This window comes from Aegilops tauschii, chromosome 6, assembly GCF_002575655.3.
Source record: "Aegilops tauschii subsp. strangulata cultivar AL8/78 chromosome 6, Aet v6.0, whole genome shotgun sequence".
Taxonomy (NCBI): domain Eukaryota; kingdom Viridiplantae; phylum Streptophyta; class Magnoliopsida; order Poales; family Poaceae; genus Aegilops; species Aegilops tauschii.
Genome location: NC_053040.3, coordinates 32,888,332 through 32,906,028, shown reverse-complemented (window position 1 = coordinate 32,906,028; position 17,697 = coordinate 32,888,332). Strand labels below are relative to the sequence as shown.

Here is a 17,697-nt window from a genome sequence, read left to right as displayed (position 1 = left end):
TTGTTGTTGTTGAGTCCCATGTTGTATGAAGAGGGGAAATCCTGTGTCGAATATCTGCTTATGTCCCATTTTGTGTGTTTGACCGATGAATTTGTCTAGTTCTATTCTGACTGATGAATTTCAAATTATCTTGCCTTTGTTGGGATTTACACAAGGCTTGGAAGACTTTGCTCATGTTTGAATTCTTTTACTTGTTATGTGAACCTCATATGTCACTTCCACCTCACAAAAAGAAGATAAGACAATTTTGCTCTTGCAATCTGGACAGGGGAAGATAAAATGAAAGACACATCAAAACTAGCAGCTATTTGCCAAAGGCGTTATAACTGGCTTTATTATAACATTCACAAATTTTCTCACAAGTAGTGCACCGAAGTGAGATATATTTTATTGCATTGGTGCATCATATGATCCGATGATCGAGCGATCCTGATCTTCAAGGTTCCTTGGCGGGACCATGGCCACCCCACATCTTCTCGCATGCATGGATACAATCCGGAGCGCAAGCTGCATATGCAAAATGGCAGTGCAAGCACAAGATCATGAGAACCAAATAACAGCAAAAGGAGCACACATATTTCATCAATGTGCCTCTACGGACAGACCCACAAAGTAGGGTGGTAGGTCCTCTACTCCTCTTACCGGACGGCGCTGGTGACAGGCCGCAGATAGAGTCGGTGCAGCAGGCGACCATGCAGGTGACGACAGGGTCCTTGTTGTCATTGCAGCTGCCGCCGCACACGACCTTGCAGAGCATCGGGAAGGCGTTCTTGCACTCTAAGTAGCACTTTCGGTAGCAGTCGCAGGAGTGATCGAAGAACTGCTGACGGGATGGCCTTGGCAGCATGAGGAGCAGGAGCATGCACAGGGCGGCGATCACCGCCGCTCTCTTCTTCACCACCATCTCCCTCCTCGTGCAGGCAGTGAGAAGAGAAGAGAAAAAGAACTACTGTGGTGACTGCTGAGTGGTGACTGCTCGTTCAGCCAGTGTGAGCTCTTATATATCGGAGAACTACTGTGTGACTGTTCATCTCAATGGGGGCAATCTCGACATTTCACACGGATAATTTGTATTGTAGCCGAGCAAAGTATTTCAGTATTCTACAGCAAACTAAATGCGCCACAATTTCAGGTTCAGTGTCCTGTACCCGATTTTGTGAACGATAACTGAATGCATGCTGCCCACATCTTTCTTTTGCCCCAGACAAGCTCCATGAACTGATGTAGAAAGATAACTGAAAGCAGTTTCATGCAATGCTGTTTATATGGGAAATTACTATAAACGATTATTTTGTTTCTAACGCAGAAGAAGTTGATCAACCAGCCAATTCAAGAATTTGCATTGATGACAACTGGAAATTGGTTCGGCCATATTTGTGACAGATATGTTTCCATTGCAACATACTGAAATTGTTTCGATCGTTCATGTCCAATGTTTTCGACAACAGCCAAAAGATGATTCCAACAAAACTAAAATTTGTATCAACCAAACATGAAAATATTGTAGGGTTAACATTTGTTTCAGATTAGATGAAATTTTGTCTTGAAAGGAAGAAGAGGATTTACTTTCACCTATGTAGAACAAAATGGCTATATATTAAAACTAATGCAGCTTAGTATTTTAAGTGGAACACTAGAATCAGGTCTTACTTGTCACTGAATCTTACACCTCTGCCTCGAAAGCATCCGCCACCTGTTAGCTGATCAACATCCAGTGCTCTGTGCTCCTATTGTGCCGCCACTTTTTGCTTGAGCAAAAAGTACTTCTGTTTTGATTCATGCCCCCATCTTCTCTCCTGGGTAAATTGCTTCAGCAATCGACTGTGCTTCCCCTCCCCTGCATTTCCACAATTCAACACGCACCTGATCAGGGCTCTTCGCCTCCTTTCCGTTGCTGCAAGCACACAAGTTTTTTTTTAATTTCCAACTTGTACAGCCTCGCATCAGGAACAAATGTGCACCATTCACTCCTGACACAGCGTGGCTCTTAATTTGAGGTACGCAAAATGTCTACTATTCCTATGTTTGAAATTCTGCAAGATTCTATACTGTGCGACGTCCCTTATTTCGGTGTTCCAAAAGGAGACTTTACAGTTTATCTTTTGGCAAAAAAGAGGCATCTACGGCTCGACGACATTAAGAACGTGTTGTAACCATTTATGTCCTAATGTAATATCTAACACAGTTAATACTCACATGTCTCTAAAAGACTAAGATTTAACTAACAAACAAGGTGAGGAAGAGATGAAATTTGGTACAACTAAAGACTCAGGCATTCAGGTTTCAGTTGTTCCATGTGCACTAGATGCAGAACTGCGGAAGGGCCATAAACCAGTAGCCAGAACCGGTTGACCCTACGTTGGAACCAGATCATGTGAGTGATTGATCAATAGTAAATAGCTGTAGTTGCACGATTAAACATGTCCACTTCCCACTGGCATTAGGCGCATCCACGATGTTCACTTAACTAAACTAATAAAAGTTATCAAGTTTCTTGTCACTATTATTAATATATGACGTGCTTGCACGGAACTTGTGGTTTGGCTTAAACAAGTACAATACGTGCCTCCATGGAAATTAATGATTTCGGTAAACGATTCCAAAGTCAAACAGACGGAGAGCTCCTCCCCCCTCCCTCCCTCCCTCCCCGAGGCGCTCCCGCGGGCGCCCCCGGGAGGAACCCTAGCGCCGCCTCCCCCCGCCCCCCTCGCCCCGCCCTCCTCCCTCGCCGCCGCCGGGGGCGTCGCCGGCCTAAGGCCGCGTGGCGCTGGCGGCGGCGGGGCTGCTCCCTCCCGCGCGCAGGTGGGGGCCGTCGCGGGGTGTCCCTCCTTTGCTTGGTGGTGGCGGCCGTCGGGCCGGCCCTGCCCCTGCTCCCTCCCCTCCCCTGGCGTTCTGGTGGCCGGCGGCGCCGCCTCCTTCCTCTCCGGCGCAGCCCGTGGGGTTCCGGCGCCCTGGATCGTGCTGGTGGCGGATCTGGCCCCCGGCCCAGATCAGGTCGATGTGGTGGTTGGCGGTGGCAGTGGTGGCCGGCGGCCGTATTTAGGTGGTGGCGCTGCAGCTGGGGTCCGTCTACTCCGGTGGGGTGGGGGGCTCCGGCTGGACCTTGCCAGGGCGCGGTGGCGCTGGTGCTGTGGTGGTGGTGGTGCGTGTCCGCTTTGCCGACGTCTTTTGAGCGGGCGGCGCGGGTTGGGGCAGCGGCCCGGCGTGGTTGTTGCTTTGGCTGTGGGCGGCGGCGGCGTGGTGGGTCGGCTCTCTTGGTGTGGAGGCTGCCATTCGTCGTGTCTGCATCATGGCAGCTCGGTGGGCCGGCTGGGACGGCGGCTGGCTTTCCGGCGTCGGCTTGTTTGTAGGCGGCCCGTTTCGACCTTCGGTCCTCTCCTCGTCGTCTAGTTGCTACCTTCGTCGAAGGTTCGGCCCTCCCCCGACAATGATCCATCGCTCGTCTCGCGCCCGGCAGCAGGACCGACCTCGTCTCGCGCCCGGCAGCAGGACCGACCTCTTCTCGCGCCCGGCAGCAGGACCGGCCTCGTCTCGCGCCCGGCGGCAGAACTATGCTCGTCTCGCGCCCGGCAGCAGGACCGAGCTCGTCTCGCGCCCGATGCCCCGGACGAGTCGATGGAGGCCAGTTTTGGCCGACCTATTGGGTTTCGGCGTTGGGGGCAGCTCAGGGGTGCGAAAGGCGGCCCTTTCCGCCCGTATCTTTGGTTGGGGTTGCGGTGGGTCTCGAGCGAGGTGGTGTCAAGGTCTGGGATGCCGGGGTGGCGGCCCTGGTGGTGGTTCCGCGGTGCTCATGGGCAGAGCCCGTGGTTAGGTGCTGCCCGGTGGCCATGGTCGTGTGGGCGACGTGGTCGCTGGGGTGTGGTGTCCGGTGGTGGTGAGTGTTGGCCGAGGTGAAAACCTGATCTATCCGCGGATGGACCGGCGGCGGCAAAGCTCGTTCCCTTCTTGAAGGCGTCGTCGCGGCTCTCATTGCCCGTCGTGTTGCTCCAGGGGAAACTCTGATCCTCGGGTCGGGTGGTGGCGGCGCTCTGGTGTCATAACCTTTCTGAAGGCGCCGCCTTGGAGCACATGGTTTGTCATAGGCGGCTTCATCTCTTCGCGGTGGCATGCTCACGGTTGAGGACTCCGGGTTCTCTTGTAGTACTAGTGATGCGGAGCATTCTACGGTCATCCCCATAGACCTACCATCGTCTCATCAAGAGCCAAGAGGACCTATGACACGTGCACGAGCTAGAGCTCTCGAGAACGAGGTGACTTCCTTCCTTAGTGATATCACATATGATCCACTCGAGACATGGCTACTACCTAAGTCCGATATGCTATGCATGATTAGGTGTCAAGAGGAGCCTCCCGAGGATGCACGTGAAGACGGACAAGCCGCCAAGTTCACGGATGAAGAGAACCAACGGAAACGGGCAAGTTCACCTTCCAGGCCCCGGACATCCGGCCCCTGGAGCAACCATAGTAGCAGCAGCCCAGACGCCCAAGCCTACAGGGCCCGGACATCCGGCCCCAGCCCGGAAATCCGGCCAAAAGCCCGGACATCCGGCACCACGCTACAGAACATCCAGAAGTTTTGCCCTCTAGCCCGGACATCCGGCCCCCCAGCCCGGACATCCGGCCCCTCCTAAAGCCCCGGACATCCGGCCCGTCGCCCGGACATCCGGCCACCCCTGTCTGCGCACAGTAAGGGCCGAGGCCCGTGTACCCCTTCGACCCCCTAGACTATACATACTCCTTCTCCTCCATCTTTCTAGGGTTAGCATTGGTTTAGCTCATATGTGAGATAGAGCATTGCTCATCCATACGGGTCTCCTCCTTGAGAGAGACTGCGGCCCCTCTTCGGAGACGATCCACGTTGGATTCAAGACCCCCTCTTGGGTGGCCCCCATCAAGACCTCCTCACGGAGAAGAACCGGTTACCCTTTGTATCGTCCTTTGTTGATCGTGGATCGTGTATCTCCCTTTGTATTCTTGGATCTAGCGCATGTGTAATCGAATCTTGTTGGTTTGAGTGATTCTCTTGTGTTTCCCCTCGTGTTCTTCGTGTTCTTAGTTGGGATCCGCTCCTTTCGTGAAAGATCGGCCATCTAGGGTTCCACCCTACATCATCTTGGTATCATGAGCCACGTTGATCACGATTTCGGAGCCCCCTTTCTTTGTTTTCTAGCTTGATTTTGGTTGTTTTTGTCCTAACCCGAAAATTGCCCCACAAAAATAGCCCCAATTTTTTTTTGTGATTTGTTGGTGTGATGAAGTTTTGTTGGATTTGATCCGCAGATTTTGTGTGTTGCAGGTCGATCTAGCTTTTCCCCAATTTCCATCCACAAAATTTTCCGAATTTTGCCCCGGATTTGACCACTCCACGCGGTGTTCATCCACGGATCCCGAGCCCGGACATCCGGCCCGGCCCGGACATCCGGCCATCAGCCCGGACATCCAGCCCCTGACAGCATCAACTCCATCCTCCACTCTGTTTACCGCCTAACTTTCGTCCAATTTTGTTCCGGAGCCCACATACACTTCCGCATACCACCACCATTTCCGCATACCACCACCATTTCCGCATAGCACCACCATAGCCTTTCCCGCTACCAACTCCGACAATTTTGACCCATTTTGTTTTGAGAATTTGAGTTGTGGTTTCCGTATCCTATTGTGTTTCGGCTATCTAGGTACAGTTCGGCAACAACATCACCACTGCTCATCTTCGCCAAGGACTACTACGAACGGCTACATTGGTATCACCTTCACCTTCATATCATCTTGGTATAGCGATATCATCATACTCTCTTGCATTTGCATTGATAAACCCATGGCCTTACTTTTGCGTAGCTTACCCATCGAGACTAGCCTTTGAGTATTGCCGGCAACATGACTTGTGCACATTAGTGTTCATACTTCCCATAGCATACATACCATCATCGTGTTGCATATCTTGGTATCATCTCTTGTGTCACAAAGTTGTCTTCGCATACACAATTGCTATCTTGGTTCGTGAAGCATTGCATAAGAAAAGAGCTCAAACAACAAGGAGCCAAACAAGCTTTTAAGCAAAAAGGAGAAAGATAAGCAAAGAGCTTAAGCAAGAACCATAGCATCATACAACATTAAGATTGTCATACTCGATCATCTTGGATCAAAGCATAGAAACATCATACATATAGCATACTTGGGATAGAAGTCGTTGCATTTTTGCTTAGTAGGTTGTGCACAAGTTCGTATCCGCCTATTGTGCAATCGTGCTAGCGTCTCTCTAGTGTTGTGCAACAAGAGCATCTTGGTGGATTCCACATTTTGGCTCACCTTTGGTTGCCCAACCCCACTTATCTATTTGCGTGTGTGTTTCCGTGTACCATATCTTGCTATTGGTCTACTTGTCGCATTTGCAAATTTGTGAATCTTTTCCAACATTATTGAGTCTCACTTACAATTGCATCAAACTTTATGCCACCATCCTAACCAAGCTCCACCATAAGCTTTTACTTGTGTAGGTGCGAGAACCGACAAGAATTGGTACCAATTGTGCTATTTCCTTGCTACACATTGGAGTGATCTTTGATCCATTTTCAACATCGGTCAAGGTACATTTGGTATTGGTTCTTCTCTTCTCCCACTCACATATCTTTGTTTGGAATGATGGATAGGCCAAGTACTTCTACCAATCCACTCTTCTTGGAGCAAGACGACGACATGTCATCCTACGTCACCAAGACTCAACTATTTGGTGCACACCGAGCTTTGCATAAAGAACAACTTGCTTTGGGCGATCGCATCGACAACCTCGCCACCGATCTACGACAATCTGAGCAACGTACAAGAGACTACTTCGACACATCCATGAGTTCCCTCAAAGAAGATATCCGAACCATGATGGTCCGCTCTTCTACAACTTCGTCCTCGTCAAGACGGAGCCGCTCAAGTCGATACTACGACGACACCATCTCCGGTTGAAGTACACCGACATCGAACACTCTTCGTCGTGCCGCGCGTCAAGACCGTCAAGCTAACCGCAATCCTCTACACGACACCGACTCTCAAGAGCATCGACATCGTCACAAACAAGCTGCTTTCGCACAAGCACAAGAACGGCAACGCCAATGACAACAAGAACAAGAGGAGCGAGCGCGACAACATCAAGATGCACAAGACACCGAGGCGCAACGTCAAGAACGACAACTACGTGAAGCTCAAGCACTTGAGGCGCAACGTGCTCTTCAAGACTCAAGTCGTGCCGTAGCCAATCGAGGCCGACAAGCTCGACTACATCAAGAAGCACTTCGCGACGAAGCTCAAGAAAGGATTTACCAAGCATGTGTGCATCGTCAAGCCCCTCGTCAAGATCGACAAGCTCCTCGTCAAGATAGACAAGTTTCTCCTCAAGCGAGACAAGAACGTCAAGTCCATCGAGAGCAAGAAGACAATGGACCCCCTCCTCGCCAAGAGCAACATGAGATCGACAACCCTCCTCGCCAAGAGCAACATGAGGAAGACAACCCTCCTCGCCAAGCACAACATGAGATTGTCAATCCTCAACGACATGGGCGTCATCATCCCCGACCCCAACACAATGAAGAGCAACGATATGGCAAGCTAAAGTTCACCATGCCCAAGTTTACCGGAAGCAATGACCCCGAAGAGTACATATCATGGGCATTGAAGGTTGACAAAATCTTCTGCTTGCACAACTACGAAGAAGAGAAGAAGATCGCAATGGCATCCCTCGAATTCCAAGACTACGTCCTCATTTGGTGGGAACAAGTCATTGAGTGCCATGCGGCAAGAGGTGAACCACCCATCACCACTTGGGCACAAATGAAGGATGTCATGAGAGCACGATTCGTGCCAAACTACTACAACCGCGACCTCTTCAAGAAACTCCAGCAACTCAAGCAAGGAACCAAGAGCATTGAAGAGTACTACAAGGAAATGGAGATTGCCATGATACGAGCCAATGTCAAAGAAGATGATGAGCAAACTATGGCACGTTTCTTGAATGGACTCAATCACCCTATCAAGAAGATTGCCGACTTCCAACCATACTCGAACCTCATCGAGCTAGTGCATCAAGCTACCAAAGCGGAACGGCAAGTACAAGACGACTTCAAGTATGCCAAGTTCTCATCCAAGTCCTATGGCCTCTCCAACAATCAAGCTTCGACGACTCCCACCACGAGCAATGGCGACAAATCAAGTTACAAGAAAGCTTCGACAAGCTCAAGTCGTCCTCCTACTACAAGCAACTTCAAGCCGAAAGCTTCATCATCATCTACTCCAACCGATGAGACCATGAAGACAAGTTCCATCAAATGTTTCACATGCGGAGGCCGAGGCCACAAGTCTTTCGAGTGCACAAACAAGCGCACCATGATCCTCAACGACGACGGCACCTACAACTCCATGAATGAAGGAGAAATGGAAGCTCTTGAGCAAGTGGCCATGCACCGACAAGTGAACAATGAAGAAGAAGATGATCACATCTTTTGTGACGAAGACTCAAGTCCCGCTCTTGTTGTCTCCAAGGTCTTGGCTCTTCAACATCAACAAGACGAAGATCAAAGATGCCATATCTTCCACACAAAGGTCGGCATCAATTGACTGTCCGTCAAGGTCATCATCGATGGAGGGAGTTGCCATAACTTGGCAAGTGAAGAACTATGCTCCAAACTCCAATTGGTCAAGATGAAGCACCCGCACCCCTACAAGGTTCAATGGCTAAGCGACACCGGCACCATACAAGTCGAGCAGAGAGTACAAGTCTCTTTCAAGATCGGCGCCTATGAAGACACTTTGGAGTGTGATGTCCTTCCGATGACCGTGTGCCACCTCCTTCTTGGACGGCCATGGCAATTTGACCGAGGTATCATTCACAATGGGCGTACAAATCACTATAGCTTCAAGATGAAAGGGAAAGAGTTTGTGCTACGTCCTATGTCTCCAAGCCAAGTGCTCGCCGACAAGCAAAACACCCATCATGGAGAGAATAGTGAGAGAGTGAACCACCAAAAAGAGAGTGAGCGCCACAAGCCCAAATTGAGTGCCTCCACGATGAGCGACAAGAAAAACTTAGTCCTATTTGCCACCAAACGTGAGATGAGAGAAGTGTGTGAGAACCCATCAAGTGTCCTACACTATGTCCTATTGTGCAAGGATGAGGCACCAAAAACTAACAACTCTCACAATCTACCTTTGGTGTTATCTTCTTTATTGCAGGAATTCCAAGATGTTTTCCCCGATGAGCTACCTCCGGGTCTACCTCCACTACGAGGCATTGAGCACCGAATTGATCTCATCCCCGGAGCGCCGCTTCCAAACAAAGCGCCCTACTGCGTCAACCCCGAAGAAACCAAAGAAATTCAAAGGCAAGTAAAGCATCTCATAGACCATGGACATGTGCGTGAAAGTTTGAGTCCTTGTGCCGTACCGGTCATTCTTGTGCCAAAACGAGACGGTAGCTTTCGCATGTGTTCCGATTGTAGACCTATCAATGCTATCGCCGTTCGTTATAGGTATCCCATTCCACGCCTTGATGATATGCTTGATGAACTTTGCGGTGCCACTATCTTTTCTAAAATTGATCTTAAAAGTGGTTACTATCAAATCCGCATACAAGAGGGTGATGAATGGAAAACCGCTTTCAAAACAAAGTTTGGTCTATATGAGTGGTTAGTCATGCCTATGGGTTTATCGGAAGCACCCGGTACTTTCATGCGTCTTATGCATTACGTGTTTCGCCCTTACATTGGTGAATTTGTTGTTGTCTACTTTGATGATATCCTTGTGTTTAGCAAATATCTCAAAGAGCATGTCACCCACCTTCGCACCGTGAAAAGAGCAACTTTATGCTAATATGGAAAAATGCCTATTTGGTGTTGATAAGCTTGTTTTCTTGGGTTTCGTAGTATCTTCTAAGGGTGTTCATGTTGATGAATCTAAGATCAATGCTATGAAAACTTGGCCCCAACCAACCAATTTGCAACAAGTGCGTAGTTTTCTTGGTTTAGCCGGTTTCTATCGCAGATTTGTGAAGGATTTTAGCACCATTGCTTCACCTTTGCATGCTTTGAGTAAGAAAAATGCACCGTTTGTTTGGGGAACATCTCAAGATATCGCTTTCAATGAGCTTAAGAATTTGCTTACTCATGCTCCCGTGCTTGCATTACCCAACTTTGACAAACCTTTCGAAATTCATTGCGATGCTAGTGGTAATGGCATAGGAGGTGTGTTAACGCAAGAGAAGCGCCCAATTGCTTATTTTAGTGAGAAACTCTCCGGAGCGCAACTCAATTACCCTATCTATGACAAAGAGCTATATGCTTTGGTGCGAGTTTTGCATGAATGGGAACATTACCTACGCCCTCATGAGTTCATCATCCATACCGACATGAAACGCTTAAATACCTTAAGGGTCAAACTAAGTTAAACAAGCGTCATGCTAAATGGAGTGAGTTCATTGAGTCGTTTCCTTATGTCATCAAGTATATTAAAGGTAAGGAAAATGTTGTGGCGGATGCACTTTCCCGTATATGCATGCTTGTTAATCAACTTGAGTTAAATGTCATTGGCTTTGAGCATATAAAAGACTTGTATGAGCATGATCCTACATTTTCTATTCCTTATGCCAAGTGTTTGACGCATACTTCTTGGGATCGATACTACATCAAAGATGGATATCTTATGAGAGCTAACAAACTTTGCATCCCCGAGTCCTCTCTTCGCTTGTTGCTTTTGCAGGAATCTCATGGAGGCGGATTCATGGGACACTTTGGACGCGACAAGACATTTGCTACGCTCTCCAAGAACTACTTTTGGCCCAAGATGTTCCGCGACGTCAATCGCTTCACCAACCGATGCTCTACATGTCGCAAAGCTAAGTCCAAAGCTCAATCTCATGGCCTCTATATGCCACTTCCAATTCCATATCACCCATGGGAAGACATTAGCATGGACTTTGTGCTTGGTTTGCCTAGAACTCGAAATGGCAAGGATTCCGTTTTTGTTGTTGTGGACCGATTCTCCAAAATGGCACATTTCATTCCTTGCAACAAGATAGACGATGCTTCACATGTTGCAAATTTGTTTTGTAGGGAAATCTTGCGCCTTCATGGAGTGCCAAAGACGATTGTCTCGGACCGCGACGTCAAGTTCTTGAGTTACTTTTGGAAGACATTGTGCGCCAAGCTTGGAATCAAGCTTTTGTTCTCTTCGGCATACCATCCACAAACCGACGGCCAAACGGAGGTGACCAACCGCACGCTCTCCACTCTACTACGCGTGTTGATAAAGAAGAACATCAAGGAGTGGGAGGAGTGCCTACCCATCGCCGAGTACGCCTACAATCGTGCAAGACATTCGACTACCGGCAAGTCCCCCTTCGAGGTCGTCTATGGCTTCAACCCATTGTCTCCATTGGACATTCTACCTCTACCGCTACAAGAGCGCACAAACATGGACGCGAGTGCCCGAGTCAACTTCCTCAAGAAGATACACGAAGATACAAGAAACACCATCGAGCGCCAAGTACAACGACTCGCGACCAAGCTCAACGTCAACAAGCAACCCATGATGTTCAATGTTGGAGATCTTGTGTGGCTACACCTTCGCAAGGATCGCTTCCCCAAGGAACACAAGTCTAAGCTACTACCCCGAGCGGATGGACCCTTCAAGGTGCTTGCATGCTACAACAACAACGCATACAAGATCGACATCCCACGCGACAAGTACTCCGTGAGCGACATCTTTAACATCAAAGATCTATCCCCGTACCATGATGATGAGGATTTCGATCCGAGGTCGGATCTTTCCCAAGGGAGGGGAGATGATGCGGAGCATCCTACGGTCATCCCCATGGACCTACCAACGTCTCATCAAGAGCCAAGAGGACCTATGACACGAGCACGAGCTAGAGCTCTCGAGAACGAGGTGACTTCATTCCATAGTGATATCACATATGATCCACTCGAGACATGGCTACTACCTAAGTCCGATATGCTATGCATGATTAGGTGTCAAGAGGAGCCTCCCGAGGATGCACATGAAGACGGACAAGCCGCCAAGTTCACGGATGAAGAGAACCAACGGAAACGGGCAAGTTCACCTTCCAGGCCCCGGACATCCGGCCCCTGGAGCAACCAAAGCAGCAGCAGCCCAGACGCCCAAGCCTACAGGGCCCGGACATCCGGCGTCCAGCCCGGACATCCGGCCCCAGCCCGGAAATCCGGCCAAAAGCCCGGACATCCGACGCCACGCTACAGAACATCCAGAAGTTTTGCCCTCCAGCCCGGACATCCGGCCCGTCGCCCGGACATCCGGCCACCCCTGTCTGCGCACAGTAAGGGCCGAGGCCCGTGTACCCCTTCGACCCCCTAGACTATATATACTCCTTCTCCTCCATCTTTCTAGGGTTAGCATTGGTTTAGCTCATATGTGAGATAGAGCATTGCTCATCCATACGGATCACCTCCTTGAGAGAGACTGCGGCCCCTCTTCGGAGACGATCCACGTTGGATTCAAGACCCCCTCTTGGGTGGCCCCCATCAAGACCTCCTCACGGAGAAGAACCGGTTACCCTTTGTATCGTCCTTTGTTGATCGTGGATCGTGTATCTCCCTTTGTATTCTTGGATCTAGCGCATGTGTAATCGAATCTTGTTGGTTTGAGTGATTCTCTTGTGTTTCCCCTCGTGTTTCCCCTCATGTTCTTCGTGTTCTTAGTTGGGATCCGCTCCTTTCGTGAAAGATCGGCCATCTAGGGTTCCACCCTACATCAACTAGGGGTAGTGTTGCTGCGCTCAGCGCCTTTGTTCCTGCCTTGGGTGCGTGCGTGTGTTGTGCTGGCGTGCGTTTGTATCTGAGTTGTGCTCGGTCGGTGCTTTATATATAAAGCGGGGCGAAAGCCTTTTTGGGTAAAGGAATCTCCACGTCAAAATAATGGCTTTTGATTGCGCTCCAGCTCCATGTTCCACCGAAAATAATATGCTCTATTAAGCATTTTAAAACTATATCATTTTATAAAATCGATGCTTAAAGTCAATGAAGGTTTATATTGTGGTATCAAGGACTACAAGTCGCCTGCAAAGATCTTTCTTTAGTTGTGTTAGTCCTGACTCCTCCTTGTCCTTCCTGCTTCCTGTCCAGAGAGCGAGATCCAAACCTCCTGTCCACAACAATGGCTGCTACTGCTGCACTAGTCTTTGCAGGGAAGTCGGTTGCAACCCCAGCCATCTCATTCATCGTGAACAAGGCATTCGGTTATCTCAGTGAGTGGTACAAGCCTAACGATCTAGAGGAGCTCAAGAATAATCTGTCAGAAAAGCTCACGGACATCCAAGCGGTGTACGATGTTGTTGATCATCAGGAGATCAGTGAGCAGACCAATGGACTGGCTGAGTGGCTCTGGCGATTCCGCGATGCAGTCGAGGAGGCTGAGGATGCACTTGATGAGATGGACTACCACAAGCTTAAAGAAGAGGCAGAAGCCCACAGCCTAGGACAGGTGCGTAATCCGTTCACATAGTTTTTCAAAGAACAGATTGTTGGCAAGGCTGCAAGGATGACTCCTGAGGGAAACATGGTAGAGAAGCTGAGGGAGGCCATAGAGAGGTTAGAAAGTGTTGCTAAAGATTTGGGTGGTTTCCTTCAGCTTTTATGCCGTGTTGATAATCTTGTCCTGCAAGATCGTGCTGAAAGAAGTGTATACCAGACTAGCTCCACTTTGGTGCCTATTGAGATATTTGGTCGTGACAGTGAGAAGAACCAGGTGATAAGGTGGTTGACTGATAATGTACATGATGATCCAGATACTGTTACTCAGGTACCGGTTTTTGCAATAATCGGAATTGGAGGTATAGGAAAGACAACCCTTGCTCAGATTGTCTGCGAAGAGTTGAAAGATTCAGCACACTTTGACTGTATTTTGTGGGTACATGTTTCTGATAATGTTTTCAGTTCAACAAGGATAATGAAGAAGATCTTGGAGGCAGTTACAAAAGAGAAGCCTAATGCTGATACTTTGGAAGCATTGCAACAGATTCTCAAGGACAAACTTGGCCTTAATAAAGTTCTGCTTATTCTGGATGATGTTTGGGAAGATAGCAAAATGATTGAATGGGAAACATTAATGGCTCCTTTGCGGAGTATCCAGAGAGGAAGCAAGATTCTGCTGACAACCCGAATGAGATCTGTGGCAGATATGGTTACACGTGTCATGAGAAGTAGAAAGGATTATTTGCATTTAAATGGATTAAATGAAGATGAAAATTTTTATGCTCTTCAAGAAGTATGCATTTGATGGTTTGAATTCAGAAGATTATGCACATCTCTTGCCAATTGCTGAAAAAATAGCAAAAAAGTTTCATGGCTGTCCTTTGGTAACAAAGATTGCAGGTGGCCATCTACAGAACAACATAAGTGATCAGCATTGGGAAGACTTGCACAGACAATTAGAACATTTAGAAGGAAGCACTGATGTTATCATCACAACTGTTCTTCGATCGAGCTACCATCATCTACCTGAGCACTTGCAGCTTTGTTTTAGATACTGTAGTATATTTCCAAAAAATCACAAGTTTAAGAAGGAAGACATAGTGAAAATGTGGATGGGTTCAGGACTGATCCTACAAACAGAAGGTGGAACTGAAAGGCCAGAAGACATGGGAGGAAGATACTTTGTGCAGTTGGCAAGAAAGTCATTCTTTACTTTTGTGCCAACAGTAAATCCTTACCAGACATACAGCACAGAGTACTACGTCATGCATGATTTATTGCATGAGTTGGCACGTAATGTCTCTACCGGTGAATGCCTAAGACTTGAATCCGGTGGTTTTCTGCATCATAAGTGTACAGTTAGACACTTATGGATAGCAAACTTCAGGAAGTTATCATGTGAGGAGATCAAGGCCATTTCCTGCTTTAAGAGTTTGCGTACACTCGTCATGGAAGATTCTTATCATGTCAGCACTGGTCATGTATATGCACTGGAGGAAGTTATAGAAAAACTTAAGTGCTTACGGTTATTGAGCTTAAAAGGGGTAACCAAGTTCTGTTTCCCAAAAGAAGTTGCTAATAAGCACCTTCGTTATATCTCTTTCTCTACGATTGAGAAAATACATGGACTTTCTAAGCTCTATCATTTACAAGTACTTATTGCAGCGAAAAGAATAGGTACAGCATCAGAACAAGTGGAGAATATGGAAAACCTGTTTCACCTGCGGTATGTGTCCTATGGTACTAATGGATTTGGTCAGTGTCCTGTTGGCAGATTAACTTCACTTCAAGAATTGTATAACTTCAGTATTCAGTCACAGGAAGGTTACCGAATAAGTTCATTGATGAATTTAACAAGCCTTTGCAAGCTACGACTGTGCAACCTTGAGAATGTTGAAAGGCATGGAGAGGTTATAGAGGCCAAGATAAATGAGAAATCCTATCTTAGGTCACTGTCACTTAACTGGTCTGAAACTAATGATGCTCTGAAGGAAGACAATCTGGTTCTTGATATACTTGAGCCACATGCTCGTCTTGAAAATCTTGAAATTACAGGATACAGTGGTGTCCGATTCCCACCTTGGATAAACCATCCCCCTCTGGTCAATATGGTATCACTTGAGCTGAGACAGTGCAAAAATTGGGTGTGCCTTCCATCTCTTGGAAATCTACAGCTACTCAAGCATCTCGAATTGCAAAACCTTACTGGATTGAAACAGATTGGACAATCATCTGGTGATTCCTTGCCTCAAAATCTGAAAACCCTAGTGGTGGAAGGATGCCAGGGATTAAGGAAACTGCCACTTCTATCTCTGACTTTGATGCAGCTGGAAATAAATAATGTTGGATTGGACATCCTCCCGAGAATAGTTGTCCACCATGGTAACATTGGTTCTGAGGCCATGCCACCTAAGCTAGTATCAGTCATCATCAGCAATTGTTCAAATTTGACTACGTTGGCAGAGAGCTTTCTACTGCAGGAGCACTATATCTGCACTCTTCAGATCCTAAAGATTGTTGACTGTAAAAAGTTAATCCATGCTCCTTTATCATTTGGGAGCATGAATGACCTTACAGAATTTCGCATTGGGAGCTGTTATTCATTGAGAATGATGGAGAGGGTTGATGGTGGACTACTCCCTTGCACGCTTAAAGAACTCTCTATGGTGCAGTGTGGTGACCTCCAACTTCCTCTGCTGAATTCACTGGTTGGTCTGTCTAATCTTACGTCACTAAGTTTGTGCAACTGCTCCAGGGTGAAGTCTCTTCCATCATCAGAGGTGTTCCGGAGTCTCACAGCACTGCGAGAAATGGTTATCATGAACTGCATTTTCTTGTCATCCTTGGGTGGGCTTGGAGCTCTTTCATATCTCAGTTGGCTAGAAATTACAGACTGCAGGAGTATTAACCACAATTATGTCCTGACAGTTTGTGATCTGGGCATCAGTTTAACTATGTGTTAACTTTGCAGGAGACACAAACTACTATTTGGGTCAGGAGAGACGTGTTACAAATTTGGTAAACACGGCTACCCATTTTGATAGTTGTGGCTCTCTACGAGGAAAGAGAACTAGAAGGTAGCCCGCCATTTCTTTATAGTCAACGGAGTACATGACATTTCTTGCTTCTATGTTATAAACCTACAGAATTGTGCTGTACATATAGGTGAAGTCCAAGCTGTTGTCTCTACTGCCTGAAGATTCAAGAAACAAGTCACGGAAAGCGACGGCCGCTCATTTTCGCGCTGCAAGTGCAACTGGAGGGAGAAGAAGTAACCACGTGGTTCTGCTCTGTTCCCAAATGCTCTGTTCCACTGTTTGGCCCCTCCCCTCTCATCTCAGGCTAGCCGCCGGCGACAAGGTTGGTGTGGGTCTCGTACTCCCACGACTGTACAAATGTAGTTGGGATCTAGTACTCTCTAGTAGGTTTTCTTTTCCCGTGTTGTTTTGGGGTCGACCCCATTGTAGAACTAGCTGACCATGTCATCTGACTGCCGTCTCTTGTAACAACCTAGCTAGCCTCTAGGATTTTGTCCACATTAAAAGTTATTTGTGTGCTATATAGCGGTATAGATATCATCATACATTTGTTCGATATGAGATTTATACAATTGTATGGCAGCATATAAAATTGGACAGAGAAAGATAAAAGCTTTGTAGATATAAACACTCTCTTTCTCTCTCTCTCTAGATCGGAATCTAGGATTTCCTGGCATTATTCGATTTCGCCTTGATTGGGAAGTACGGGTCGTCAAAATAAAAAAATGAGAAGCCTTGTGCACATAAACGCAAACACCTGGTGGTCACGAATTTTAGACTGCAATGTATTGCTTCATTAATGTTGGATCAGAAGGCACAGATCAACAAGAAAATTGGCTCCACTATCAGAATCAGTCCACGTTATATACCTGATCTCCAGCATTGTGAAGTTGAATGTCTCCAGTGCGTGACCCAAACTCCAGTAACGCTCCCGCACCGCCGCCCAACATTCCCGCCTTTGTCCTCCATGGCGTGGTGGAGACTGCAGAGGGAGAGGCGACTGGAAGGGCCGGGATTTGGGCTTGGGCGGATGGAGTAGGAGCAGCCTGAATGGGGTGATGCAACGGTGGATTCAGGAAATGAGACTAGTCGACATGTTCTAGCCAGGTAGCTGCTCCTGCGCGGCACGGGTCCTTGTGAAGCACGCGCGCGCGGCATATCCCAATTTTTACCCG

The 17,697-nt window shown here is 47.8% G+C and overlaps 1 protein-coding gene and 1 long non-coding RNA gene across 2 annotated transcripts; one reads left to right on the top strand and one right to left on the bottom strand.

Annotated features, from left to right (window-relative positions):
- Window positions 1–232: 232 nt before the first annotated feature.
- On the bottom strand, window positions 233–1,851 carry LOC109771066 (uncharacterized). Its single transcript, XR_012186775.1, has 2 exons — window positions 643–1,851; window positions 233–507 (listed from the first exon to the last, which is right to left on the bottom strand). It is a non-coding gene; the product is annotated as an uncharacterized lncRNA (long non-coding RNA).
- Window positions 1,852–12,774: 10,923 nt separating this feature from the next.
- On the top strand, window positions 12,775–16,447 carry LOC109771075 (putative disease resistance protein RGA4). Its single transcript, XM_073500910.1, has 3 exons — window positions 12,775–13,494; window positions 13,531–14,193; window positions 14,276–16,447. The coding sequence occupies exons 1-3, from the start codon at window positions 13,168–13,170 to the stop codon at window positions 16,445–16,447; spliced, it is 3,162 nt and encodes a 1,053-aa protein (XP_073357011.1). The 5' UTR covers window positions 12,775–13,167.
- Window positions 16,448–17,697: the final 1,250 nt, after the last annotated feature.

Coding starts and splice junctions, on each gene's coding strand:
- LOC109771075 (XM_073500910.1), top strand. CDS start 13,168: ATGGCTGCTACTGCTGCACTAGTCTTTGCAGGGAAGTCGGTTGCAACC. Junction 13,495..13,530: donor AAGCCCACAGCCTAGGACAG/GTGCGTAATCCG, acceptor TTCAAAGAACAG/ATTGTTGGCAAGGCTGCAAG. Junction 14,194..14,275: donor TGAGATCTGTGGCAGATATG/GTTACACGTGTC, acceptor ATGCTCTTCAAG/AAGTATGCATTTGATGGTTT.